Raw genomic sequence first — 14988 nt, forward strand, 5'->3', positions numbered from 1 at the left:
CTTTCATATTTTTCCTGACCTCTCCAAGCACCATGTCAGCCAGTGTTTGGATAATTTCATTTTGGATATCCTTAGATGTGCATTTTGCATTTTTTGGGATACCCTTAGCAATGCTTGCTAGCTTCTCATCCTTCTCTAAGGTATATTCCATCAGTTTTAGAAAAATACCTGAAGCAATGTCATCATCATTACCCGCTGCATCATGTCTCAAGGTTTTTGCAGTCCCATGGACCCCCAACTCATTTAAACAGAGAAACCCTTATAGCACTACCAATACTCTTGACATAGTAATGTTTTTTTTCAAGTTGTGTTTTACCAACCAACATTGAATCCACAGTCCCCCCCTCTGGCCTCTCTGCTTTTATGCTCAGTCCAGATTGTTGAAGCATGTACATGGCTGTGGCTGGACACATGCCTCTGTAGCCCCTTGTCTCGATCAAGTGCTGCTTTCCAGTTGTTAAAACCAGTTAAGGTAAAAACTACATCCCTCTCATTAACAGTGCTGCCATATTTCCGACAGGGGAACAGAAGCATGCGTCCCACACAACAAAGTACTCCAGCCATGGTTGTGTGCGGTACCAGGCAGGATTGAATGATCTTAATGCTGTACCACCTAATACACATTTGGGGTAACTAGCCAGTATTGGCTGGGATGGTGTATTGCCATTTAAGTCACTGGGTAGCTGAGCGGGTTGCTTTGGGGCAGCAATTGTTGGCAGAGGTACAGGAGAAGCAGTGCCTGTTGATGCCACAGGAGTAGACATGCTAGCTGTTGTCTCTGATGTACCAGTAGCAGCATCATTGCTACTGCTATTGGTACAGCCAGGAGCAGCGTCACACTTTTTAAAAGCTTGGGAAAAAGGATGCATTTCACAGCATTAACTTTCCCTTTGTGAGCTGCTGGAAGCTGGGGTGGAAAGTGAATAAATAAGCTTTACTAAAATCACTGTGATTACATCAGTATATGAAACGAGAAAACTGTTGAGTGCAGAGTTGAAAGCTGGGGCGGGGCTTTGTGTCGGGGTCTGACAGACAGACACAGGTCCTTCAGTCGGCTCTGTGCAGCAGACAGGCTCACAGTGGTGCTTGTGGGATTGAGAAAGAAACAATTCTCTACCAGACTGAAACTGTGAGAAGAACAATGGACTAGTCCCCATTGACTGTACAAATATAGATGTATTGTTTAGTTGTTGTTAATTATTTCACGAGTCGCTATGATTTTGACGACAGAGATTTGCTGCTTCCTCAAAGCCTCCTGCAGTTGACGAGCTCATTTCGCTCTGCCCTGCCTACTGAGAAACCTGACACCGAGTCATTTGCATACTAACAGTGATTGGATATTTAGCTGGGGGGAGGGTGAGAGGGGATCTCTACGGAGTACTGTGTGAGCTGCGCACAAACAAAGCACAAAGGGAAACAGCGAACAAGAGGTGAAACCTATCATCTCATTTGTGCCTTTTCCAGTGGATTTTTCAGCTGCTGTAGTAAATCTTGTCCATATTCAGTTTGTGGGTAATCTTTTATTTTCTTTCTCAACCTCTAAAAGTTTGATTTAAGGGGGCAGGACGTTTGTTTAAGAGGGCATTGCTCCCTCTTGACCCAGCGTAGAGCCGACCCCGTTATTGAGTATTGCATTTGGAGAATGTTCACTGTGCAAAGGCAAAATATAGTAAGTTTAAGCAAGGGTACTATAGATTTACTGAACCTGGTTGAGACTAAATTTCTCAGAAACAATAATTCTTCACACAAATAACTTTTGATAGACTAAACAGGATTTTTTAAAGCATCAGCTGTAACATTAAGTGAACAGGAATTGACAAATTGTTGTCAATTTTTTGCTTATGCTATTATGCCCCGGCAGGCAGTGGATAACATAATCACAACTTATAAGGTCATTCTGCATCATTAACCCAACATGATACCTTAAGTTAGTTCATTTGTCCAATTTTGGAACAATGAAAAAAATGTAATAAACCATGGTGGTTTGTAAGCTGCATTGAATAACACGTCGGAAAAATAGCCAATTTATTTGTGTTTATGTGTAAATAACAAAACTGTATTTAGTGGATGTTTAAAACTATAAAATTATATGAAGTTGACTAACCAAAGTTACGAAAATAAACAATAAAAGGAACTTAATGCAAACATATTATTTGCATACACCTGGGTACAGTCTACTGTAACTCTTTGTTTTGCTTGACACTTCCCCTTAGCAATAGAGGTATTACAGTGTGAATTTAACAGGTTTCATTTATATCTGACTGCAAAAAATACATTTTATAAGCACTTCTGTGCTTGTTTACCTGGTTGTGCAATTGAAACATCCCAGCCAGGTATTTTTTTAACTTTTTACAAAACATTTTTCAATCAACTCTCTGCATTTGATGAGCTCAGTTTGATCAAATCAGCTATTTGTTAAAAGTTTGACACTTTTGATGAGCAGACAGCAGTGTGAATGTCAGAAACAAAATGTTACTTTATTGTTCATTGTGTGTGTCTGCACACCAATAATTAACTGAGCTTCATAGATTATCTTTGGAAGATATTATTGCATTTACTTTTTTGACTGAATTGTGCTTTGTTCTTTAAATATGAGAAATTAAAAAAAGAAATGAACTACTAGGAGCCTTATTCTGATAGGAGAGAGGCGAACTAAGTCCAAATCTTTTATTATTCTACTCATTATTTACCTCTTCTTGTATTTAAAAGAAATGAATGATGAATGTGAATTTTGTGCTTCAAATTGGTGCAAATGTGTGAAATTATGTGACTGTATTAAATCTGCTCCATTTCAATACATCACATAAAAGAATACTTCATCCAAAAAATATATGTTTAATATGTTACCTAACCCATGTAGTTTGTAGTGATGGTAGAGAACACTATTATCTCATGTTTTCATGCAGAATTGAGAGATAAAAGTTAATGATATAATTGTAGCAATTAGTGACCAATACTGTACAACAACAAACAACATGAAAAAAGAAACTCTCATGTTACTCATGTCACATAATATACATGTCAGCTATCCAGTTGTATGCACAAAACATGAAAAATGCATACTTTTTTGCTAAAATATTGTTAAACAGTTACTTCAGGAATTAAAGCATCATGGGAGTGACCTTTTGACTTGAAGATTCGCTACTCCCCTTCATTCCTGTCTTCTGTTCAAAAAGTCAAATGAATGAGGTTTTAGTTTACTGTTTTTGATGTGTGTTGAATATTCCAGAAGTAACTATTTAACAATATTTTAGCAAAAAAAGAATGTATTTTGCACGTTTTGAACATACGACTGGTAAATGACATGTGAATTATGTGACACAAATAATATGAGATTTTTTTTTCCCATGGACATTTTTCACATAATTTGCCATTGTATAGCATTAGTCACTATTAGATTTTTGTTATGTCATAAAATTTTTTCTCTCAATTCTGCACAATTTTTTTTTCTCAGCCACCACTATAAACTGCATGGGGTAACATATAAATTAAATATTACTTTTGGGTGGAGTACTTTAATTGCTAAAGAACATGTTACACTCACTCATTCTTTAATTGCTAAAGAACAGGTTACTTCAGTAGAACGGTAACAGCATGAGTGAGAAGAAATAATTAATGAATCATTCATTCTCCAAACCACCTTATTCCAATACACAATCACAGTGGCCCACCCTAGCCAAAACAAATGCAAAGCATTGACCAAATCTGGATAAAACACCAGTCTGCTGATGGGTGTGCTCACAGACACAAACTCATCTCATTCACTGCCAGGTTAATATTCTTGATGTGAGAGGAAACAAGAGTGATCAGAGACAAATTGTGTGGTCAATGAGAATATGTTCACACTGCATGCAGACTTGGGCTTTACTAGGATTTGAGCACAACTCTTTGAAACAATGAGGCAGCAGATGTAAATACTACATTAGCCATTATTCTTTACTTTATTTAGAACCGTGTGTTAAAAATAAAAGCTATTAAAAGCTGCCTCAAAATGAAAATCAGGTAACAGTAAGACAATAAAATTGACACAAAGAATAAGATTTTTGAGCAGCTGTACTACAAGTAATGAATGGAATACAGTTGTCTATGGGACTGGGAGGTGCTTGTGAAACACATAACATCAAGAATGGTGAACAAAATACAATGTGAACAGAGACATCTGAAACAGGGGGTGAAATTATACAGAAATGTGAACAAGAAAGGATTAAGACATAGTCAGTATACTTAACATAGCATTCAATGTATCTTCTATTTTGTAAAAATATTTATATTTTGCTTTTTTTAATTTGCTGCATTAATTTTCTCATACTGAGCACTTTATAAACTGCATTCTAATATTTGTTTTCCTGTGTTAGTGGTGCAATACTGTATAAAATAAAATAAAGATTGGTTGATTAAGGTAATACGAATACAAGCGGCTGAAATGAGTTTCCTCTGCAGGGTGTCTGGGCTTTCCCTTAAAGATAGGGTGAGAAACTCAGTCATCCGGGAGGGGCTCAGAGTAGAGCCGCTACTCCTCCGCATCGAGAGGAGTCAGATGAGGTGGCCCAGGCATCTGATCAGGATGCCTCCTGGACGCCTCCCTGGTGAGGTGTTCCAGGCACGTCCAACCGGGAGGAAGCCCTGGCGAAGACCCAGGACACGCTGGAGGGACTATGTCTCCCGGCTGGCCTGGGAACGCCTTGGGATTCTCCTGGAAGAGCTGGAAGAAGTGGCCGGGGAGAGGGAAGTCTGGGCCTCTCTGCTTAAGCTGCTGCCCCCGCGACCCAACCACGGGTAAGCGGAAGAGGATGGATGGACGGATGGATGATTAAGGTACATATTACTATAGATTAATTATCATATAATATTGCTCACAGCACAATAAAAACCCTCTGTGGCTGCTAGTTTTAATCACAACTAATTTTTAAATAAGACAATTGATATTTTATTTCTGAAGTTAGCCTTAAAACTCAAAAATCCCCAATAGTCTGAAACATGCTTAGCTGCAAAAAGATGTCACACTTGCTTTATTATATGGGAATTTCATTTTTGAGGTAATTAAGATCTAGAAGAAATTGTTAGTGTTTTACTTGAAAAAAGGTTGCAGATTCATAGGTAAGCATATGCAGGAATAAATATAAAATGCTATAGAAAATGGTGTGAATACTCACTCATTGGTATTTTCACTTGAGCGTGCTCCTTAAGTTGTCTACCTTAATAAAAACTGAATGGTCAACATGGTGCTGCAGAGTTCAGTGCTGCTGCCTCAAAACTTCAGACACTATGGTGCAAACCTCTGCTTGGACAAAGTCGGTGTGAAGTTTGCATGTCATCTGAGTGCCTGTATAGGTCTTCTCCTGCATTTTAAAAAGTGCACATTATTGTGGTTGAGGGCTCTAAATTTGTTCGGTATGATGGATGTTTTGTACTGGCATTCTTTTTTGTCTTATGCTACCATTTGCTGTAACGGATTTTGGCCCTCTGCAACCATGTAAAGGAATAATCTGAAAAATAATGAATAACAATACTGAAGAATAACAGATGTGCTCCTGTCTAAAGGACTCACACATCCTTAATTTCACAGCAAAAGTATACTGTATACTATTTTTATATTTTACACACACATTCTTATATAAACAATTGAAAAAGACAGTGCTTCAGGCAGGGCAAAATGCACTTTGCAGCTAACTGAAGTATGTGATTAATAGCAGTAACTGGCTTTTAAACAAATGAATTTAAACAAAAAGCTGCCATGGGTCAGAGCTTTGAAAACTGCCCAAACATTTCTCATTCAAGCAGTGCTGTAATTAAGGAAGAGCAGACTTGTAACTCATTGTCTGTCAAACATGCAGGTCATTAAATTTATTATTACACAAATAACAACGGAGGCACACTGTTTAACTCTATTACCATATGGATTCAGTGCCCTCAGTTCAAATTCCATGCCCAGGTGTTGTCCTTATGACATTTGCACATTCTCACCATACATTTTCCCTAGTTTTCCTACCATATCTCCAAATATGTTGTGGCTACTTTAACTGGAATTTCTGAATTGGCCTGGAGTAGGATGCATGTGTGTGAGTTGACCCTGTAAAGAATGGGCATCATGCCTAGGCTTATTTCTTCTCTTGTGGCTGATTCAGTATTATTACTGCATTTGAGAAGACTATGTTATAAATAACATTTTAAAAACTCCAGTTTCCAAGGATATGTTGTACATTGATTGTATCTGAACACGTGAGGTAGCACAGTGGCTATAAAAAGCATTTATACTGATGTTTGCACACCATTTAGAAAGAAATGGTCTGAGTCAAGGGGTGGCATGGTAGTGCATTGGTAGAGCTGCTGCCCTGCAACAAGGAAACTGGGGGTTTATACCCCAGGTACTCCTGGCATGGAGTCTGCATGTTCTCCCCATGACATTTTTAGGATTTGATATTATCTGGGTCTTAGACTCCTTTATGGTTTTCAAGCACAATGATACAACTATATAACATGGTTGAGCAGGGAGGGGAGGGCCCCCCTTGGGGTTTCAAACTTTTTAAATATCTGTATGTAAAACTGAAGAGTGGGGGGGAGGTCCCCCTTCCCTCTTAGGGTTTTGTGCTCTTTGATATACATATGTAACATCGAAGAGCAGGGAGGTCCCTCTTAAAACTTGGTAACATAAAGAAGCTCTGGGCAGACTTGGGGTTTGAAATAAAACTGAATAAAACATTTGAAAAGATCAGGGCTTGTCGTTATACATCAGGGGCTTAAGCCTCTGGAGCCCCTCCCTCTAGACACAACTGGTTCTCCCCATGTCTGCTTGGGATTCCTCCCACAGTACAAAGACATGCAAGTTAGGTGAACTGGCACTGCTAAACTGTGCGTAGTGTGTGTGTGTGAGAGAGAGAGTATTTATCATTAAATGAACTGGCGCCCAGTTGAGGAATTGTTCCTTCCTTGTAACCAATGCTTGCTGAGATTGCTCCAGCTTCCTTATAACACTGCTCAGTATAAACAGGTTTGAAAAAGGATGAATGGATGGATAGTCTGTGTCAAAGCAAAGTGACTGAAAACAAAGCAGTAGTCTCACTCTACCTTTCAAATCAGGCCAAAGTAAAAATACTATGAGTCCAATTACAAAGGGGGATTGTTTTGAGGTGTCACTTAACTTGAGAGAGTGAGTGTTGCCTACACTGCGGCCCTCCAGGAACAAGTTTATGTTGTCGTGAGTTGCAATCTTCCTAAAATGTTAATATCTTATTACATTTAAAGAATGCAGGATCATCGAAGGTGTGTCAGAAAAGGTGACAGTAAAGTTTATGGTAAACTGGTTGTGCAACCTAATCGACAAGAACTCTGCATGGGGGAAAAAAACGAGTTTGTCCTGTATACTTAAAGAGGTGTTCGTTTCTCATATCCAACAGTAGCTGAGCCAGACTACGCGTAATAAGAAGCAGCCGCGTTTCCTTTCGGTGCTGCAGACAGCCAAGCCGCGGAGAGGGGCTGAGCTCCAGCCATGGGGAGTGTTCTCGACTCCTCTCAGGTATTCCTCACAAGGGCAGGTTTCCGGAGGGGGTTAGCGAAGCACGTCGCACAGCAATTTTAGAAGTTCGGCTGGGCACAAAGTGTAAAATTTGCGACACTTTTTTTTTTTTGTCATGTGCCACTTTTACGGCTGAGGGATTTTTACTACCCTGATAATCTGCATAACTTTTGGGTACTCATGTATGCCAGTCTGTGGAACGAGGTGCGCCGTGGGAAGAGTGGGTACTGGCTCCTTTGCCATTTTCTCCAATTCGTTTTACGTGGGACTCGATTTATGCCCACACATGGCATTTTACTTACAATCTTGTGAATTTTAACCCTTGGGTTTGAGGCTGGGCACTTCATCAAAGCCAGCTGCCCACACCGCCTGCCACGCAAGCATTCCATGACAGTCATCGGCACTGAGGGAATAAATCGGATTTTTTTTTCAGGTTTGATAACCTACAGATATTTTAAGATTTTTTTTTTCAGATCATAATTTTTATTCTCAAAACATGATGAAAATAAGGAAACATTTAAGAGGCAGCGGAAGGGTGCTCGCTTTTATCTTTTTTGCCTCCGTCCTCTGGTTACTTTTTGACATGGCAGCGCTCAGGATTTCATTCAGTGAAGCAAACAGCAAACTTAATAAGAAAGAGATGAAGCTGTTGGAGAAAGTAAGGCAAGGACAAAAGGAGCCCGCCAGCCATGCGCCTCTGTTAAGGAAACGACCCACCAGGTTGCTGCCGAGGAAAGAGGACAGACCCCGATTGGAAGCGGGTGAGCGCGTCGCTCCTCCGAAACTCGACAAACTCCAAAAGAAGAAAGGCAAAGTCGTCGCCGGCGATGCTGCTGTAGGCGGTCGGACTCCAGTCGGTAACGCGCAACTTGTGCTAAACAAAACTGGGGGGCCAGAGAAAGCCAGAACATCCCCCCACGTGCTCGATAAAGAAAGACAGCCCAAGTTACACAATAAAAACAAGTCCCAGATACAGCGAAATAAGCTCAGTGGCTTCAGCACAGATGCGACACTGGGACGCGCGCAACAGGGGAACAGGTCCTCGCACTCTCCAGGAAATCCTAAAGTGGCTCTCGGCACCGCCGAAGACTCCAAACAAGCCGCGGAACATGTACCCGCCGCCGGAGACGACCATAAAAAACTGGGGCAGAACGACAGCCTTGGGGCCGAGCCAGAGAGCGAAGGGAAAGCGTCGCGACTGCTGATTAAAGCCGAGCACAGGGCGCCCAATAAGACACAAGGCACACAGGATGAGAACGCGGCCAAGTTCGGCGTCGGCCCTCCGGGGATCAGCGAGCGCAACATCACCGGAGCTCCTAATAAGGCGACTCGGCTCGACACAGGGAAGCATAAAGTACTGCGAGTCGATCTCACCAGCAATCCAAGAAACCCCGAAGCCCCGGGTCAGTTCGGGCGTGGGGCGGCAGTGCCGCCGGAGGACGAGTTGAAAGCCAGGCAGAGATGGAAAGAGGGCCATTTCAACGTGTATTTGAGCGACTTGATTCCCGTAGACCGAGCGATTCCAGACACCAGACCAGCTGGGTAAGGAGATCCCAAAGATTAAAGTGTTTTTTTTTTCTTATTTAAGTGTACTTAAGTATTTGTCTTAGTGATGCATTTTCTTGTTTCTTGTACAGTTGTAACCGAAATAATTTTACAATAGAAGGTGTCGTTCTCACGTTTTAACGTCAGTTTCTTATTTGAAACTGTTGTAAATATAACCTATATTTTAATTTGCAGGCCGATTTCGTTAGCCATATTTAACCTAAGGCCGCGACCCTTACATAGCCTGGTTTGCACCCAGCTTTAAGCCAATTAAATTTCCTGCCAGGAGGGACACCGACGCCCCCTCTAACCAGAACTGGATAGTCGGTTTAGAAAGTGAAATAAGAGTAATCAGAGTCACACTTAACTGGCCAAGTATGCACGCATACAAGTAATTTGACACCGTTTTTTTGATGACTCTCCAAGTAGAGTTACACGATAGACAGACATACACAATTGCTAAGTATACACCTGAGATAAATACCGGGCACAGAAGGGAATGTGCAAGACAGTGCCGGAAAGGCTGAACACTGGAAGCTGTTATGGAAAAGAGAATAGTGGCAACGTTGGATGCCATCATGAAAAATGCCCCCGGGCCCTCCAGGAGGTGCTGTCTTGGACCAGTTTTTGCCACAGGTCCATTCTGCCTTGGTGTGCTGAGAAGCACTTATGGGGATGTTTTCACCCACCACTATCAGGCAATTAAGTGCATCCTCCTAACGTCCCAGTCAAAATGCTTATACTCTTCAAATTAATTTTGGAATTTCTGCACATTAAGCTGTGCATTTATTATTTATCTATACTTAAGGTGATTGGTTTTTTTTGGCCCGTGTGTATGTATCATTGTTTTTTTTTTTTGTTTCTGTTCTTCCATGGAAACTAAATTTCTCCTTGTGGTTAATGAAAGTTAATTAGCTATATTTAAGAATATTGCAAGATATGAGGGGTATATTGACCAAAGAAAACTGTATTTGAGTTTGGTGGCCTGTGGAAAGAAATTGTTCTTATATCTGAATGTTTTGGCATTGTTTAGTCTGTAATGACTGGCAGATAAGAGAAGTTCGAAGAGGTTGTGTCCTGGAAGTGTGGGGTGAGTGATGACTTTCCCTGTTTGCTTCATGACTGTGGAATAGTGCAGGTCCTGTAAGGTGGGAAGACTGGTACCAGTGACCTTTTTGGCAGAAGTGACTTATTTATTATAGCCTTTTACTGTTTAGTTGCTGTTCCAACCTGTACTGTAATGGATCAGCTTAAGAGAGACTCGGTGATTGCAGTGTACAGCTGAATCAGCAGCTCCAGTGTGAGACTGAAGTCCTCAGTTGTCACAGGAAGTACATCCACCGCTGTACCTTTTTTTTATGGTGGAATCATTGTTGGTCTTTCATATCAAATCCCAGGTGATTATGGCTTCTAGAAACATAGACATTTCCACACCTGACACAGTATTTTTAAGAATGAAGAAGAGAGGTGTTGCTCCTGAAGTTCACTGTTATTGCCACAGTTTTAAACATGTTTATCTCCTGATTGTTCTGACCACAACCAAAGGGCCAACCAGATGCACAACCTCCCTTTTGTATACAGATTTGTCACCATTTCCAATGAATCCAATGAACATTTTGTCGTCTGCATGTTTGAGGATTTTTGACAGAGGGGTCCTTAAAGGTGCGTCCATTAGTATAGAGGTTTATTAGTATCAACACAAAATTAAACTAAACTAAAATGTAAGAGTTGTGTTTATTAGCTGGAGTTTTTGTTTCTTTGTGTTCTTTTTAAATTTATTAAATCAAGATTTTTGAATTAGTAGCAGAATAAGAACAAATATGGTTAATTTTTATAGTGGCACAAAAAAGGATGAGTAAGGTTAATTCACCAGGGCCACAAGTTTGTCAATCAGTCCATCCGCTTTTCTATAACTTTCAGGCTCACTTCTTGAATTATGTGTTCAGCAAGCCAGAGCCAATGACAACAGCCCTGGACTCAAGGCCATTACACAGGGCTCCTCAATTATGGTCCTGGTGGGCCACAGTGGTTGCAGGCTCTAATTAAGAAATAGGTTGAAGCAGAAACCTGCAACCACCGCAGCTCTCCAGGATGGCAGTTGAGGATCCCTGTCATACATTGATCTATACAAACAGTGGTTTTAAAGTTCAGTCCTGGAGGCGCCCCATAAATGCTGGTTTTCATACCAAACAATTTCTTATTTTACTTGGACACCTACGTTAATTAAGAAAGTTGCTGCTTCCCAGCTTGTGCGTGTATTTTTTTTTTTTGTGTATTAGTTTAGAAATCATAAACTGGATATGGTAAATTTTTACTGAATGACGCAGGAATTTGTGTGTTAGAAGTATAACTGAATTTTTTGATTTAAATATGTTGTTCTTTTTCCTTTTTGGTTATTTATGCAGCTATCTCCTTGTGTTTATATAAAATAGAATGTCTGTCTGTGTGTTCCATATATAATCCTACACTGTTTGACCAATCTGAAACAGATTTTGCATACAGACAAGACAGAATACTCTGGAACACAAAATTTTGGACCATGGGGCACCTGTGGGTGTTTTTTTTTTTTTTGTTCTTTGTTTTCCGCACTATGTGTTACAGTTTGCACACCAATGTCACCTGATGGTTCGGACCTAGAAATATCTAGACCAGATTTTGCATAGCTTCTCTCTAGCCCAGGTAACACCGTGTGCTGCTTTAATGTGCCGTAATATAAAAGGGAGTGTTATGTGCTTTTGCTGAGGGGATTGATTGTTGGGTGGGGCTTGATCAAGAGAGGAATTGAACTTCAACACATAGGATAATCAAAGAGCTGCTGTTTAATCCCTGCTTTGTTGGCTGTTATTCATAATTTAAGCCTTATACCGTTTCTCGTATTAGAAATTTGTTAGTTTTCATATACCCCTCGGGGTCAGAGCGCAGGGTCAGCCATTGTACAGCGCCCCTGAAGCAATTGAAGGTTCTGTCCAGGTTGAACCAAGAGAACAAGTCAGACATCACAGCGTTCATGGTTACAACCTAGCAAGAAGTTCCTGCAATTCTGTAATCCAGTGGGATGCAAAAAGAATACATTCCCCAATCAAAGGAGCAGAGACATCAATCAATCAATCAATCAACATTTATTTATATAGCACATATTCATACAAAAAAATGTAGCTCAAAGTGCTTTACAAAATGAATAGAAAAATAGAAGACACAATAAAAAATAAACATAAATCAACATTAATTTAACATAGAATAAGTAAGGTCCGATGGCCAGGGTGGACAGAAAAAATAAAAAATAAAAAAACTCCAAAAGCTGGAGAAAAAAAATAAATACATTGATAGGGAGGCAGTGTGGATGACAGATGGGACAACTAGTAATAACAATAGGGTCAGCCTTTTGAAAAAAAATGAATAAACCTTTGCTTTCTTTCCCTAACCCATTCTACAAATATTCCTGAGCCATGCTGGGTGCTTAGTTTACTAATAAGCACACAAGTTGGTAACACTAAAAGAGAAGCTCCTTAGCATTCAGTGTTGATTGCACTGGTGTCTGCTCTTCCTTGTCATTAATTATCAGTATTTGATTATAATTAAGAGAGCAGACTGCACAGAAAAAATGTATTTTTAAAGAAAATTACATAATGAGTTAATGGTCTAAAGATATATCAAAAATAGAAATATTTCTTTTAAATATAAAACTTGCACTAATGTACTTTTCTGATAGCAAGATAAGAGAATAAATTAAAAAGGACAACTAATTAAACAATAAGTTCAGGTAAAACTAAAAAGTATTGATTGATTATGAAATTGGTTGGCACAAAAGCCTGCAGCCAGAGGGTGTCCTCAGGACTGAACCTGAGAACTCCTGCTTTATAAGATACTAGAGTATCGCATTGTACACTTACTCACACAGTGTTATTTACACATATATCATACTTAGAGTCACTTGTTAGACGTTTTAACACTTTGGGGTAGGGGAGGAAATCGGAGTGCCTGAAGGAAGGTCACAGGTACACTGAAAGAACATGCAAAGTCCATAATGATTTTTGAGCAGGATAGCCTTTTCTTGCTGATTGATTAGGTCCTTTTGTTAATTTACTTTTTTTTTTTTTCTGTGTCATCTAGGTTTACTCTTAAATTATTTAAGGGGTGAAATGGTGGTTATCCCTGCCTCGTAGATCCAAAATACTGAGTTTGAATCTTGGCCTAACCGCTGTCCATGTGGATTTTGCATCTTCTAGCCATATGTGGTAACTTTAAATAGGGACTAGTACGAGTGTGTGCATTGTGTATTCTGCTGTTATGCTGCCACCCCCTGTCCAGGGCTGGTTCTTGGCTTGTTTTTCTTGCTGCTGAGTGAACCCCTTTCCCACTCTTCATGACACAGAACTTGAATTTGATTAAGTAGATTAAAAATGAAAGACTGGAGCTTAGTTAAGTACTGATGTTTATTTAGTAACTTGCATTAGATGCACTTACATTTACCATATTGCTATCCAATCATTAAATGTGTGGTATGAGTTGAGTTTCACAAATGTCAGACTTTTTGGGAAGTTTCTCTGTGAATGGCAGTATACTGTATAGTTCTTTTGGACCTGAATTCTCACATTCTTTGAAACATTAAAATCTGAGTAATGATCATTAAAAACTAACTGCTTCCTGTGGTCCAAGTTTAAATAAGAAAGACTGATTAAAAATGTGCTGCAAAAAGTAAAAACTGTGCAAGTATATATAGGGTATATTTGAAAAAGACTATTTTAAAACTCAAAATAGGTTTAACAATTAAAGTTATGTATAGGTCTTGTGTCAGTAGTAGGCCAGGCTTAGATCAATGGTTCCCAAAATTCAGTTCTGGAGACAGATACAAGTTTTTGTTTCAAGTCACTTTTGTTTTCAGTTGCATACGTACCTTACCTAGGCATGCTGCTGTTTCCCAGTTTCTGTGTTTGGGATTAATTTAGAAATCACAAAAATAAGTTTGGTGCTTATTAACAGCTGCGTTTGGTGTACTTCCAGATGGGCTTAAATTGGAGAAGGACAAACTGTAGTTGCCTTCACTACACTATTGGCAACTGGTGAATCCTAACTCTCCTCTTTTAAGTCTGTGAATAACTGATGTTATATACTATTTGAAACTGGAAAAATCTAATTCTCACTTAGAGTATCTGTGCAGAACATTTTCAAAACCTGGCATGATCTAATCAATAACATTTTAGATTAAGCTCTTAAACCACTGAGGAAGCAGATTATACCCCAATTTCTTTTTCTTCTCCATTTATCTTTATCCGTTCATTAAACTCATCTATTTACTTATTTTTACCAGCTTTAAACTCTGTTGGCCATGATCTCTTTCTTAGGGGTGAGGGTTGATTTGTTTTCAATCCTATTTTTTTTTAAATCGAGCTATTTGTATGGAATGATTACAATAAAATCAATAAAATAAAAAAAAGTTTGGTGCTCAAATATTTATGTACAGTATGTTATATGGGGATCATGTTTTATTCATAGTGTTTTATTTAGTTTTTAAGGTTTTCGTCATCATGATTTTCCTTCTGTTTTTCCAGGAGTTCAGTATAGTTTATCCATTATTTGTAAAAGGAGGACCTTGGTGGGTCTGATGCTGAAGTAGCTGAAACTTTTAAGTGTTCAGTGTCTTTTGCCCAGGTGTCTGCTCTGCTTATTATTATTATTATTATTATTTTACATTATTAGGATTGTATAAGAGGGGAAAACTTCACAGAAAATTGGAAATCCTTAAAAGAGAGTTACGTATTTAAAGATATTGCAAAAACATACATATTTCTAAATGTCTTAAATCTAAAAATCACACTGCTCTGCTTTTCTAAATGCAGACTAAGACGAGGCAGAAAAAAGACAATAAAAAAAGATTAGTTAGAGGCAAAATTACTTGCTAATTGTAAAACTGTTCAGAACAAAATTCTGCA

At 39.2% G+C, this 14988-nt stretch overlaps 1 protein-coding gene across 1 annotated transcript in view; it reads left to right on the forward strand.

Annotated features, from left to right (window-relative positions):
* Positions 1-7405: 7405 nt before the first annotated feature.
* Positions 7406-14988, forward strand: part of LOC120531748 (polypeptide N-acetylgalactosaminyltransferase 5) — a 28325-nt gene continuing 20742 nt past the window's right edge. Inside the window, exon 1 of the mRNA XM_039757439.1 lies at positions 7406-9055. Coding sequence (XP_039613373.1) covers positions 8010-9055 — 1046 coding nt within the window. The 5' untranslated portion in view covers positions 7406-8009. The remainder of the gene's footprint in view (positions 9056-14988) is intronic.

The sequence above is a fragment of the Polypterus senegalus genome, chromosome 6 (assembly GCF_016835505.1).
Source record: "Polypterus senegalus isolate Bchr_013 chromosome 6, ASM1683550v1, whole genome shotgun sequence".
Taxonomy (NCBI): Eukaryota; Metazoa; Chordata; class Cladistia; order Polypteriformes; family Polypteridae; genus Polypterus; species Polypterus senegalus.